At 47.2% G+C, this 13,983-nt stretch overlaps 1 protein-coding gene across 1 annotated transcript in view; it reads left to right on the plus strand.

Annotated features, from left to right (window-relative positions):
• The first annotated feature begins 216 nt into the window (after nucleotides 1–216).
• Nucleotides 217–13,983, plus strand: part of LOC125453505 (FH2 domain-containing protein 1-like) — a 110,370-nt gene continuing 96,603 nt past the window's right edge. Inside the window, exons 1-3 of the mRNA XM_059646975.1 lie at nucleotides 217–409; nucleotides 900–1,924; nucleotides 3,922–3,983. Coding sequence (XP_059502958.1) covers nucleotides 1,049–1,924; nucleotides 3,922–3,983 — 938 coding nt within the window. The 5' untranslated portion in view covers nucleotides 217–409; nucleotides 900–1,048. The remainder of the gene's footprint in view (nucleotides 410–899; nucleotides 1,925–3,921; nucleotides 3,984–13,983) is intronic.

Genomic DNA, 13,983 nt, shown 5'->3' on the forward strand with positions numbered 1-13,983 from the left:
TCAGACTGTTTACACACTCTGCCCCGTCACTCAACTGGGTCTAAGACTCCGTGATGCTGTTTTGTTGAAGGATGTGCCTGTCCCTTTAAATTACCTGGGCTGGTTTCCGGCTAGAAATAGTTATCTGTGCTGTGTGGGTTAATACAAGTGGGTGTGGAGGCCTCAGGGATAAACTCAGCTCAGTCTTACTCACTGCTCTGCATACGTATTCGACTCTCAGCCCTTCCTGTCAGTCTGAGCTTAGGCCCAAGGTGTTTCAGATCCATTACTTGTGTTAAATATATTCCGAATTCCTGCAAGGACTCAGACCCTGTCTCCTATAAAAGTGCTCCATTCATTGGAAATGAGATGAACTGGGAATTAGATGGACTCTGTGAAAGGAAGACTCAACATAGACAATGGGATGAAGGTAAACCGTGTTTCCTCATCACTCACATCTCCCGGGGTTGGCGCTGTTAGAAATTCCCTGATTTTCAATACTCTCCATCGTTCCCACCACAAACATTGGTGGCCATGCTTTCAGCTCCTGGGCCCTGAGCTCAGGAATTTCCTGCCTAAACCTTTCTATCTCTCTCTTTCCACCTTGACTGAGCTTCTCAATGTGTGGTCCTCGTGTGTTTTGATGTGACATGTTCTTTGTGACGCCCCTGTGAAGTGGTTTGGAAATAATCAGTTCTGAGGAAGGGTCACTGGACCTGAAATGTTAACTCTGTTTTCTCCTTCACAGAAGCTGCCAGACCTGCTGAGATTTTCCAGCAACTTCTGTTTATGATCCTGATTTACAGCATCTGCAGTTCTTTCGGTTTTTATTAAGTAGCTTGGAATGTTTCCTTGTGGTGAAGGTGTTATCAAGTTGTAAGTTGTTCTTGTTGATCACGGGGATGTCTTTCCCTCTCCAGGAATTTGGTTGATTTGATGGCTTCTCGTTCCAATTGGTCTTAAACTCTCTGCTGTTCCCTGAAAGATGCCTTTTCTGGCCTTGATGTGATTGGAATTAATCTGTTTCTGGAATTACTCCTAGAAGAACTTGTGAACGGTCCCTGTAACCATGGCAACAATGAGTTCAGGCCTTGAAAAATCCAGAACAACTCAACCCACTGACCCCCAGCCTGGTAACCAAGGACAACTGCCCTCTGACCCCCAGCCTGGTAACCAAGGACAACTACCCTCTGACCCCCAGCCAGGTAACCAAGGACAACTGCCCACTGACCCCCAGCCTGGTAACCAAGGACAACTGCCCTCTGACTCCCAGCCTGGTAACCAAGGACAACTGCCCTCTGACCCCCAGCCTGGTAACCAAGGACAACTACGCTCTGACCCCCAGCCTGGTAACCAAAGACAAATGCCCTCTGACCCCCAGCCTGGTAACCACGGAAAACTACCCTCTGACCCCCAGCTTGGTAACCAAGGACAACTGCCCTCTGACCCCCAGCCTGGTAACCAAAGACAACTGCCCTCTGACCTCCAGCCTGGTAACAAAGGACAACTGCCCTCTGACTCCCAGCCTGGTAACCAAGGGCAAACATCCCCCACCCCTCAGGACACTCCATTTGGGATTTTTGCTCCTCAACCTCCTCCACTACCACCCCTTCCCCCACCTCTGCCCCCTCTGCCGCCCCCACCTCCACCCCCACCTCCCCCCCCTCCTGGACCTGGGCCCCCACCGCCTCCCCCTCCTGTGGGAGGGATTCAGAGATCCAGAGTGACTCGACGTTCCACACTCCGGAAGTTTAATTGGGAAGCCCTTCCTCAGAACCGTGTAGTTGGGAAACAGAACATCTGGACTGTTGAGAAATGTCCGGAACATTTTGCCATTGACACTGAGAGAATGGAGGAGCTGTTTGGCCGTAGGGATGACCAGAAAACACTAAGTGTCCGGAGGAGCTTCCGAGCAAATTCTCCCCAGAGAAACGGAGTGGAACAGGTGAGTGACCTTTGACAGCAATAACACATCCTGACTCTTACAGAATTCCAATGGGATGGAGAGGAAATGGAGAAAGACAGGAAGGCTGTGCGTGATTCGAATGTACCCGTTATGTTTTCATGGAGTGTGGGGCTCTCTAGACTAGACCAACGTTAATTGTCCATCTCTATTGTCCAGAAGGTAGTTAAAAGTAGTGTTCCCTCTAGTGTTCTTTCCATCTGTGTGGGTCCTCAAGCTCCATTTTGGCATGGACAATTCCAGAACCACAGCTGGCAGCTTAGAGGAAACTTTAGTTAAGAGTCAATCAAATTTTGGAGTTACATGTAAGCCAGGCCAGGTGAGGATGGCAGAGTTCCTTCCCCGAAAGACTGTGGTGAGCCAGACATGTGTTTACAACAATTGATGGTAGTTATGAACGAGAGAAAATAAAAATGAGGGCTTGGAGGAGGCCATTCAACCCCTTGAATATTCTCCTTTACTTTAATAAAATTGTGGTTGATCTTATTACAACCTCAAATCCACATTTCCAATAACCTCTCACCCCTTTGCATTGTGATCGAGAATGGACCAGTTAATATGATTGACAGTGAACTGCAAAAATGTATTTAGAAATTGGATGCATGCAATGTCGAATCAGCCATGATCATTCCATAATCCTTGGGAAAAGTGGAATGGGCTCAAGGGGCCAAATGGTGTTATATTGCCTTGAGAGAGTCTGCCACTATCTAATCTGGTCTGAAGAAATGCCTGAGACCTAATGGAACGGGAGAACAGGTGATGGATATATTAATGAAAAGTTCATTGCAGTTGATTTGTTTGCATTCAAAAGTGGGGAGCTAGTGATCAGTAGGGTGTGACTTTAATGGAATACCTAACGGAAATAAACCTCTCACACAGAAGTGTGGACTTGAATTCTGTTTAAGTACATTTATCCTGTTGAGGATAACAGCATTCTCTCAGGTCTTGGCAGACACAGCTTGCTCAGGAAATATACTGTTGATTATTTTTATCAGTCACTCTCTTCCAACTGAGCAATTAGGATTCACACAGACTTCAGCAAAAAGGTGCTTCAGAGCTGGGCAACTTGTTCTGTGCAGACTTCTCCCTCTCTTGATTCCAAGCAGAAACGACTCTTCAAGTCTCCCAGTGTTCAAACCAGATTGCCAGGATATTGTTGTTTAGTAGTGAGAACCTGAATGTTACTGAACAAAGATTCATTTCTCTGAAATGTGTTGCCTTGCACTCATCAGGACAATTTGCAAGCGTGCCAGTTTAAGTGGGAAATGCATGTACGTAATACAATGTGAAAGGGAACTGCTGATTCTGAATGGTAGGGGTGTTGTCATGGAGAACGCACCAACTAATGATCATTGACAGTTAACTACCAGACTCTGTTTATATTTTTAACCAGGCAGATTGACTCTGATTGGGCCAGGTACTTCCCTGAAAAATGAATCATGAAATGTGGGCATCGCTGGCTGGGTCAGCATTTATTGCCTGTCCCTTGTTGCTCCTTGAGAAGGTGGTAGTGAGCTACGTTCTTGAACCACCAGTCCATGGAAAGGTGTAGAGCTGGATGAGCACAGCAGGCCAAGCAGAATCTTAGGAACAGGAAAGTTGATGTTTCAGGCCTAGACCCTTCATAACCCATTTCTGATTAAGGGTCTAGGCCCGAAATGTCAGCCTTCCTGCTCCTCTGATGCTGCTTGGCCTGCTGTGTTCATTCAGCTCTACACCTTGTTATCTCAGATTCTCCAGTATCCGTAGACCCTATTATCGCAGTCCATAGGAAGCTGGGACAGTCTCATTGCCATTCTTTCTAGTATATTGCCCCAGTGACACTGAGAATCGAACCATTATCACCTGCTTGGCTGTGATTAATGCCTATTGGTGTCAATTATTGTGGGCATGACTGTTGTAGATTCTGCCATCCCTGAGACAGGGAGGAAGGCAGTGCTTTGGGGAATACTCTAATGCCCGATGCTTTCTGTTCCTAGGTCTCCATCTTGGATGCCAAGAAGAGTATGAACCTTAGTATATTCCTGAAACAATTCAAAAGGTAACAGTCGGTCAGTCAGTATATCTGAGACCACCTTTCTCAAGGCTCCTTATTGAGGTATCTAACATTTACTTCTTGCCATTTCCCATCTCTGTTACACCAAAGTGAATAATTTAGTCCTTGGTAAGTTTGCTTTCGCTATTTAATAATAAACTGATTAAGCTTTTTTGAGGAAGTGGCCAAAATGATGGATGATGGCAGTGTGGTAGATGTTGTCTATATAGACTTAACTATGGCCTTTGACAAGGTTCTGCATGGTAGGCTGGTATGTAAGGTCAGATCACATGGGATCCAGGGGGAACTAGCCAATAGGATACAGAATTGGCTTGATGGTAGGAGACAGAGGATGGTGATGGAGGATTTTGCCAGGACTGGAGTCCTCTGACCAGTTGTAAACCACAAGGATTGGTGCTGGGGGACCCCTGTTGTACGTCATTTAAAATAGTGATTTTTATGTGAATATAGGAGGCATGTTTTGTAAGTCTGTGAATGACACCAAAATTGGAGGTGTAGTGGGCAGTGAAAAAGGTTACCTTAGAGCACAACAGGATCTTGATCGGAAGAGCCACTGGCAGATGGATTTTCATTGAATTAAATGTGAGGTGTTGCATTTTGACAACAGAAACCAGGGCAGGACTTAGGCAAGTTTATAGTAGGGATCTGGGGAGTGTTGTCCAACAGAGAGACCGAACGGTGCATGTACATAGTTCCCTGAAATTTGCGTGGCAGGTGGACAGGGTGGTAAAGAAGGCATTCGGCACACTTGCCATCATCAGTCAGAGCACTGAGTACATGAGTTGGACATCAGGCTTCAGTGGTACAAGACATTGGTTAGGGCATGTTTGCAGTCCTGTACTGTGTACAGTCCTGGTCACCCTGCTATAGGAAGAACGTTATTGAACAAGAAAACTAGAAAAAAGATTTATAAGTATGTTACTGAGACTGGAGGGTTTGAGTTATAGGGAGAGGCTGATGAGCTGGGACCTTTTCTTTGGAGCATCAGAGGCTGTGGAGTGACCTTGTAGAGGTTGATAGAATCATGGGTGCATAGATAGGGTGAATAGACAAGGTCTTTTCCCAGTATTAGGGGAGTTCAAAACCAGAGGGCATAGGCTTAAGGTGAGAGGAGAAAGATTTAAAAAGGATCTGGACTGTAACTTTTTCACACAGAGGGTGGTTCACATGTGGAATGAACTGTCAGAGGAAGTGATAGACAAAAACTGAAAGAACTGCAGATGCTGTAAATCAGGATCAAAACAGAAGTTTCCGGAAAAGCTCAAGAGGTTTGGCAGCATCTGTGAAGAAAAAGTCACAGTTAACGTTTCAGGCCCAGTGCCCCTTCCTCAGAACTATGGAAGTGATAGATGCTCGTAGAGTTAGAACATTTAAGAGACATTTGCAGAGGTACATGAATAGGAAATGTTTAGAGGGATATGGGCCAAACGCAGGCGAGTGTGGCTTGGGAAACTTGGTTGGCATGGACGAGCTGGACTGAAGGGTCTGTTTCTGTGCAGTATGACTCGATGATTATATGAATTGAAAACTGAGTAATGTGTAATGGGGCCATAAGCCCATGTCTAAGGCGGCTGTTTTAACCAATCACAATGAAGGGAGGTCTGTCGCTACAACTCTAAGGCCTCCTGGGAAACTAGCCATGCTCCACATGGCATAGAGAGGCTAGGCTTCCTGCTGGTCCCACCAGTTGTTTGGAGGGTTTGGAGTTTGATGGGCACTGGGGAACTGGAAGTGGTCACTTCTATAGCCAGGCAGAGGAAGGGACCGGTGCTTTCCTGGAGAGTATCTGCACCCAGGGCTGCAGTGAACTGGAGAAAGGCTGGAACATTTGGGGGGAGATTGCAATCTGGAAACTGAGGCTAATGTGTCAGGGACACAGGTTCAAACCCTGCCTCAACAACTACTGAAATTTACATTAATCAATCAACCTGGAGTTCAAACTGACTCTCAATGAAGGAACTATCTTCGAACAGCAGGAAAGTCCCAGCTGGTTCACTAATGTCCTTCAGTGAAGGAAATTTGCTATCCTCACCTGGTCTGGCCTACATGTGACCCAAGACCCACAGCAATGTGATCAGCTCTTAACCACCCTCTGGAATAGCAAAGCGAAGCCCCCAGTTCAGGCGCAGTTAGACATAGACAACAAATGCTGGTTTTAACAACAACAGCCAGAGCTGATGACAGAGCAATAACAAAACAAGTTAAAACTGAATCCGAGAACAATGTTCAGCAATGACAGTGCACCTCTCTGTGGTCACAGAGGATCCCAAATATCCAACTCCTGGGAAAAGTTGAAGAACCAAAGGCCTTGGACCATCTCACAGCCAATGACCAAAGGGAGGGAAAGGCTGGGCCCCCCGGGAAAGAGCTTCAGACAAATCCGATTTCAAAAGGTCAGAGCCTCTGGATTGGAGAGAAATCGAAAATAATGTCATGGTGAAGACAGCCTGGGGAGGAAGGATTTCAGATTCCAGAACTTGAGGACAGTTCTGGCCCAGGAGGGACAGTTCATGTGAAATAGGATGGAAGGAATCTGGAGAGGGGGGCTGAGGGAGGAGGTTTAAGTGACTTCCACAGGAGACTGGGCTCTACAACATGTTCAAAGGCAGCAGGACCTAGGTAGGCTGCATTTTAAAATTAATAACATGGGCACGATCAGACAATTGACAATGAACAATAATTTAAGATGATAACTGGATGCAGGAGCTGTTTAGATTCACCATATGCTATTCAGTGATTAAATCACAAGCACAGGTCAGACTAGCCTTGGTCTGTATGGCCAGGAACTGATTAGATTCAGGGATAACTTGATGGAACCTTTCACGATATTGACAGCTCGAGTCATGGAGAGAAACTCTTCACTCCGCAGGGTGAGGAATCTCAGGAACAAAAACAGAAGTTGCTGGAAAACCTCAGCCGGTCTGGCAGCATCTGTGAAGGAAAAAACAGTGTTAACATTTCGGGACCAGTGACCCTTCCTCAGAACTGACGCTGGTTGGGAAATTGCCAGTTTATCTGCAGAAAATAGGGATGTTGGTGGGGTAGGGAGTAAACAATAGGATAGAGCCCAAAGAGAGAGAAAGACAGTTGGACAGGCTAACGATCAGGCTGGGAGGGTGAACAGTTATTAATGGGGACTCAGTGACTAACAACAGGAGGTGTGTCGGGGGAGGCTATGTGGTAACACGGCCTGGTGTGTGGTGTGGGGGACTGGGACACGGGAGAGTTTAGGCCCTAAAATTATTGAACTCAATCTTGAGGCCGGAGGGCTATAGTGTCCCCAAGTGGAAAATGAGGTGTTGTTTCTCTAGCTTGCACTGGGCTTCACTGGATCACTGTCACCAGCGGAGACAGAGATGTTGGCCAGGGAGCAGGGTGGGGCATTGAACTGGCAGGCAACAGGTAGTTCAGGGTCCTTTTTGTGAGCAGAATGTAGATGTTCTGCGAAGCGATCGCCAAGTCTACTCTTCATTTCCCCAATGTAGAGGAGACCACATTGTGAGCAGCGAATGCAGTAGGCCAGAATCTGGGAAGTGCAGGTGAAGTGCTACTTCACTTGGAAGGTATGTTTGGGGCCTTGCATACTGGGGAGGGAGGGGGTAAATGGGCAGGTGTTGCACCTTCACCAGTCACAGGGGAAGGTGCCGTAGGGCTGTGGAGAGGTGTTGAGGCTGAAGGAAGTGTGGACCAGAGTGTCCTGGAGGGATTGGTCTCTGCGGAAGGAGGGGAATGCATGTCTAGGGGGTGGCATCTTGCTGGTGATGGTGGAAATGGCATCAGATGATCTTCTGGATGTGGATGCTGGTGGGATGGTAGGTGAGGATAAGGGGAATCCTATCGCTCTTGTGGGAGGGAAGAGAAGGGGTGAGGGTGGAAGTGCGGGAGATGGGTCAGACCTGATTGAGGGCCCTGTTGATAACAGAGCTGGCGAATCCTTGGCTGAGGAAGAAGGTGGACATTTCTGAGGCTTCCTTGTCGAAGTTGGCCTCATCTGAACAAATGCGATGGAGGCGGAGGAACTGAGAGAATGGGATGGAGTCTGTAGAGGAAGTGGGGTGTGAGGATGTATAGTCCAGGTAGCTGTGGGAGTCAGTGACTTTGTAATGGATACTAGTGGCCAGACTATACCAAGAAATGGAAACAGAAATGTCAAGGAAGGGAATGGAGTAGTCAGAGATAGAGCAGGTGAAAGTGAGGGCAGGGTGGAAATTGGAGGTGAAATTGATGAAGTTTTCCAATTCTTGGTGAGAGAGGGAAGCAGCACCGATGATATCATCGATGTATCGGAGAAAGAGTTGTGGGTGGGGGCTAGAATAGGACTGGAACAAGGAATTTCCCACGTACCCCACGAAGAGACAGGCATAACTCGGGGCCATGCAGGAACCATGGCAACCCCTCTTACCTGAAGAAAATGAGAGGAGTTGAAAGAGAAGTTGTTGAGGGTGAGGATAAGCTCGGCCAAGCGGAGGAAGGTGGTGGTTGGGGATGGTTCAGGTCTTTGATCCAGGAGGAATCTTGGGTTCTGCAGTTGAGTCTAACATGAGCCAGAGACTTCCAGAGTGAGACTTGCAGACACCCAGTAGGTCGACGATTGGAATTCTCTTTGTGAAATGCAATTGGCGCTTGATCCATCGTTAATTAAAACAGGGGTTGATGTTCATTGTCAGCATTCTGAGTCAGAGAGCGAAGGGCAGGCAATAGATAGAGGGCTCGGATCAACCACAGCTGGTGGAATAAACTCAATGGATTGGGTATTAACACAGTGTGGAGTTGGAGGAACACAGCAGGCCAGGCAGCATCAGAGGAGCAGGAAAGCTAAGTGTGAGGTGATGCACTTTGGTAGGAGTAACCGGAAGGCAAAGTACAGGGCTAATGGTAAGATTCTTGGTAGTGTAGATGAGCAGAGAGATCTCAGTGTCCATGTACACAGATCCTTGAAAGTTGCCACCCAGGTTGTCAGGGCTGTTAAGAAGGCATACAGTGTTTTAGCTTTTATTAATAGAGGGATCGAGTTCCAGAACCAAGAGGTTATGCTACAGCTGTACAAAACTCTGGTGCGGCCGCACTTGGAGTATTGTGTACAGTTCTGGTCACCGCATTATAAGAAGGATGTGGAAGCTTTGGAAAGGGTGCAGAGGAGATTTACTAGGATGTTGCCTGGTATGGAGGGAAGGTCTTATGAGGAAATGCTGAGGGACTTGAGGCTGTTTTCATTAGAGAGAAGAAGGTTGAGAGGTGACTTAATTGAAACATATAAAATAAGCAGAGGGTTAGATAGTGCGGATAGGGAGAGCCTTTTTCCTAGGATGGTGACGGCGAGCAGGAGGGGGCATAGCTTTAAATTGAGGGGTGAAAGATACAGAACAGATGTCAGAGGTAGTTTCTTTACTCAGAGAGTAGTAAGGGAATGGAACGCTTTGCCTGCAACGGTAGTAGATTCGCCAACTTTAGGTACATTTAAGTCATCATTGGACAAGCATATGGACGTACATGGAATAGTGTAGGTTAGATGGGCTTCAGATCGGTATGACAGGTCGGTACAACATCGAGGGCTGAAGGGCCTGTACTGTGCTGTAATGTTCTATGTTCTATGTTCTATTTCGGGTCAGGACCTTACTATCTCTGAGAATACTGTGTTCGAGAGAACACAGTGTGGAGCTGGAGGAACACAGCAGGCCAGGCAGCATCAGAGGAGCAGGAAAGCTGATGTTTTGGGTCGGGACCCTTCCTGCCTGGCCTGCTGTGTTCTGAAGAAGAGTCCTGACCTGAAATGAAGCTCCTCACTGTGTTATCTCTGACTCCAGCATCGGCAATTCTTACTATCTCCAAAGATTAAATGTTCCTGTGTTTGGGAGAGAGACGGAGGAGTCAGAGAGAAAGAGAGAGAGACAGAAAGAGAAAGAGATAGATGGAGAGAGATGGAGACAGAATATCCCAAAAGGGCTGATATCTGTGGGACAGAGGGGGCTGTTTGTTCGGGTTTATGACTGACAATAAAGTTCTTTTGCTGGTGCTGTATCATTTTCTCAGGTGGCCTGTGGCACCTTGTAGTATTTTGCCACCTATACCAATACACGGTACTGGGTAGGGGCTGTTTGAGGTAGTACACTGCCACCAATCCTCCACTGTCTTTGCTGTATCCTGAGTCGATCTAGAGGCTCATGATAAACAGCAGCACACAGCGTCCACAGGAGAGGCTCCATCCTGAGATAACAAAGAGGTTACTTTTCTGAGACTAGATCCCCATTGGGCAGCTGTCCCCAGCAGGAGCTGAGGGAACTATTCCCAATCCAGCTGTTCCTCTCCCAGACACTGCATGAGACATCAGGAGAATGAGCCATGCCAGTAGGGCATCTACACTAACCCCTTCAGGACCACGACCTCTTATATAAGAGACAGAACATAATACAGAAGGCAGATAGAGGCCTTTACTGCGAGGGGCTGGTATATGAAAGTGTGTGTGTGTGTGTGTGAGAGTGTGTTGCGTGTGCGTGTGTGTGTGTGTGTTGCGTGTGCGTGTGTGTGTGTGTGTGTGTGCGTGTGCGCGTGCGTGTGCGTGTGTGTGTATGTGTGTGTGTATACACGGTACTGCTGACTCTGCGTGTTGGGGCAGTGCGTGGTTTAGCTTCCCCTTCCTTCCAAACGGAGAGGTTTACACCAGATACAGCTCAGAGAAGCTCCACTTGGTGGGTTCCTGCTGTCCTGAACTGGCTAAACATCCTGAAGTATTGATATAAACCCTGTTTGGAGAGTGTAGATGTCTTGTCTTTTGGATATGGTAATTAAGTTTATAATTATCTCATTATTTGTTTATCATTCAGGTGAGATAATGAACTTTTTAATGATCTGAACCATTATTAATTGGCAGCTATTCTCTTAAGAGACAATCTAACCACCATGCCTTGACATTCGATGGTGTTACCAGCACTGAACTCCCCCACTATCAACATCCTGGGGGTTACCATCGACTGGAAATTCAGCTGGACTCACCATGTTAACAGAGTGGCTATAAGAGCAGGTCAGAAGCTGGTGATACTGCGGGAGTAACTCCCTCATGACTCCCCAGAGCCTGCCCACCATCACAAGGTACAAGTCAGGAGTGTGATGGAACACTCCCCACTTGCCTGGATGGGTGCAGCCCCAAATAACACTCAAGAAGTTTGACACCATCCAGGACAAAGCAGCCACTTGATTGGCACCACATCCACAAACATCCCACTCCCTCCACCACCGACGCTCAGTAGCAGTAGTGTGTACCATCTACAAGATGCACTGCAGAAATTCACCAAAGATCCTCAGACAGCACCTTCCAAAACTATGACCAATTCCATCTAGAAGGACAAGGGCAGCAGATACATGGGAACTATCGCCCCCTGCAAGTTCCCCTCCAAACCACTCACCATCCTGACTTGGAAATATATCGCTGTCCCTTCAGTGCTACTTGTTCAACAATCCTGGAATTCCCTCCCTAAGGGCTTTGTGGGAAAACCTACAGCAGGAGGGACTGCAGCAGTTCAAGAGGCAGCTCACCAGCACCTTCTCAAGGGGCAACTAAGGACAGGGCAATAAATGTTGGGCCCAGCCAACAATGCCCACATCCTATGAGTGAATAAAAAAATGTTTTTTGTGAAATCCGAAATGCTATCCCCCCATCCAGGAAAGCCATTTCTGATGAGTTTGTCTTTCGTCCTCTGAAGAGAAATACAATCTGGGTCCGATCACAGTTGAATTCCCAACAGAAGTCCACTGTCTTTTGAAAGCTATTTTCAAAGAGATCAGAGATAATGGAAACTGCAGATGCTGGAGAATCTGAGATACCAAGGTGTAGAGCTGGATGAACACAGCAGGCCAGGCAGCATCAGAGGAGCAGGAAAGCTGACGTTTTGGGCCTAGGCCCTTCTTCAGAACTCTCCACCTATCTTCTCCTCTATCCATCTTCTATCTGCCTCCTCCTCTCTCCCTATTTATTTCAGAACCCCCTTCCCCTCCCCCATTTCTGAACAACGGCCTAGGCCTGAAACGTCAGCCTTCCTGCTCCTCTGATGCTGCTTGGCCTGCTGTGTTCATCCAGCTCTACACCTTGGTATTTCAAAAGAGATTAACTTCCTTTACAATATCTATCTCTTTTATAAAATGTTAGAACTGCACTTTTGTTCAAGAGGCTTTCCAGATCATTAGGAGCCTGGACAGAGAGAGATTTCCAATTAGTGGAAAATTTGGGAACATGACAACATGGAATTAAAGTAATTAGTAAATGTGACATGAGGAAATCTTATAAAAATAATGTAGGATTACAGGGAAAAGACTGGAAAATCACACAAGGTGAGCTGCTCATTTGGAGAACGTGTGGCTCAGAGTTATCAGAGTCCTGTGGTTGTTTGAATTGACATGGATCTACAAAGACTGGTTCTAGAATCAAAACATCACTTCTTTTCAGATAACAATCCAATTTGCAATTTTGCAAATGTGACTCAGTTATTTAAGGGGAGATAAAGAAAGCTGTTAGCCTGGTGTAAGTGACAGGAACATTCTAGAATGGACACAGTCAACATCGCTTCAGGAAGGGAAATTCATATTTAACAAAACCATTGCAGTTTAATTAAGGAATGTAACCAGCAGAATAGTTAAGGGGGAACTGGTGAATTGATTCATTGAGATTTGCAGAAGGATTTTGACAAAGTCACATTCAGGAGATTATTAAACAAAAAATAGGGCATGAGAAGTTTTGGGCACAGACTGAATGAGGGTTAACAAACAGATTGAGATGAAATAACAGCCTTTAGAAGGATAAACAAATGAAAACAGAAAATAATTATTAGGGCTTGAGGGGAGAGTGGGGACTGGGAGACTAACTGGACAGAGCTGAAAAAGTGCTGAGCACGAACGTTTGGATGAAATAGTGTCCTGTAGCAGAATGTCCGTTAACTACCATCCCCCGGGACACATTCTCCAGGCACTGCCTCGTTCCTCTGATTGCAAGTGCTTCAGGGCCCTTCTTGGTGCGTATAGTGTTTCCAGGTGTTTCTGTGGGTGTGTGGTGTTACTGGGCGTGTGTGGTGTTTCTGGGGGTGTGTGATGTTACTGGGGGTGTGTGGTGTTACTGGGGGTGTGTGATGTTATTGGGGGTGTGTGGTGTTTCTGTGGGTGTGTGATGTTACTGGGGGTGTGTGGTGTTACTGGGGGTGTGTGGTGTTACTGGGGGTGTGTGGTGTTACTGGGCGTGTGTGATGTTACTGGGGGTGTGTGGTGTTTCTGTGGGTGTGTGGTGTTACTGGGGGTGTGTGGTGTTACTGGGGGTGTGTGGTGTTACTGGGCGTGTGTGATGTTACTGGGGGTGTGTGGTGTTTCTGTGGGTGTGTGGTGTTACTGGGCGTGTGTGGTGTTTCTGTGGGTGTGTGGTGTTTCTGTGGGTGTGTGATGTTACTGGGGGTGTGTGGTGTTACTGGGTGTGTGTGATGTTACTGGGGGTGTGTGGTGTTACTGGGGGTGTGTGTTGTTACTGGGGGTGTGTGGTGTTACTGGGCGTGTGTGGTGTTTCTGTGGGTGTGTGATGTTACTGGGGGTGTGTGGTGTTTTTGGGGGAGTGTGATGTTACTGGGGGTGTGTGATGTTACTGGGGGTGTGTGGTGTTTCTGTGGGTGTGGGATGTTACTGGGGGTGTGTGTTGTTACTGGGGGTGTGTGGTGTTTCTGTGGGTGTGTGATGTTACTGGGGGTGTGTGGTGTTTTTGGGGGAGTGTGATGTTACTGGGGGTGTGTGATGTTACTGGGGGTGTGTGGTGTTTCTGTGGGTGTGGGATGTTACTGGGGGTGTGTGGTGTTTCTGGGGGGTGTGTGGTGTTACTGGGGTTGTGTGGTGTTTCTGTGGGTGTGTGGTGTTATTGGGGGTGTGTGGTGTTATTGGGGGGGTGTGATGTTTCTGGGGGGTGTGTGGTGTTACTGGGGGTCTGTGGTGTTTCTGTGGGTGTGTGGTGTTTCTGTGGGTG

The sequence above is a fragment of the Stegostoma tigrinum genome, chromosome 6, assembly GCF_030684315.1.
Source record: "Stegostoma tigrinum isolate sSteTig4 chromosome 6, sSteTig4.hap1, whole genome shotgun sequence".
NCBI lineage: Eukaryota > Metazoa > Chordata > Chondrichthyes > Orectolobiformes > Stegostomatidae > Stegostoma > Stegostoma tigrinum.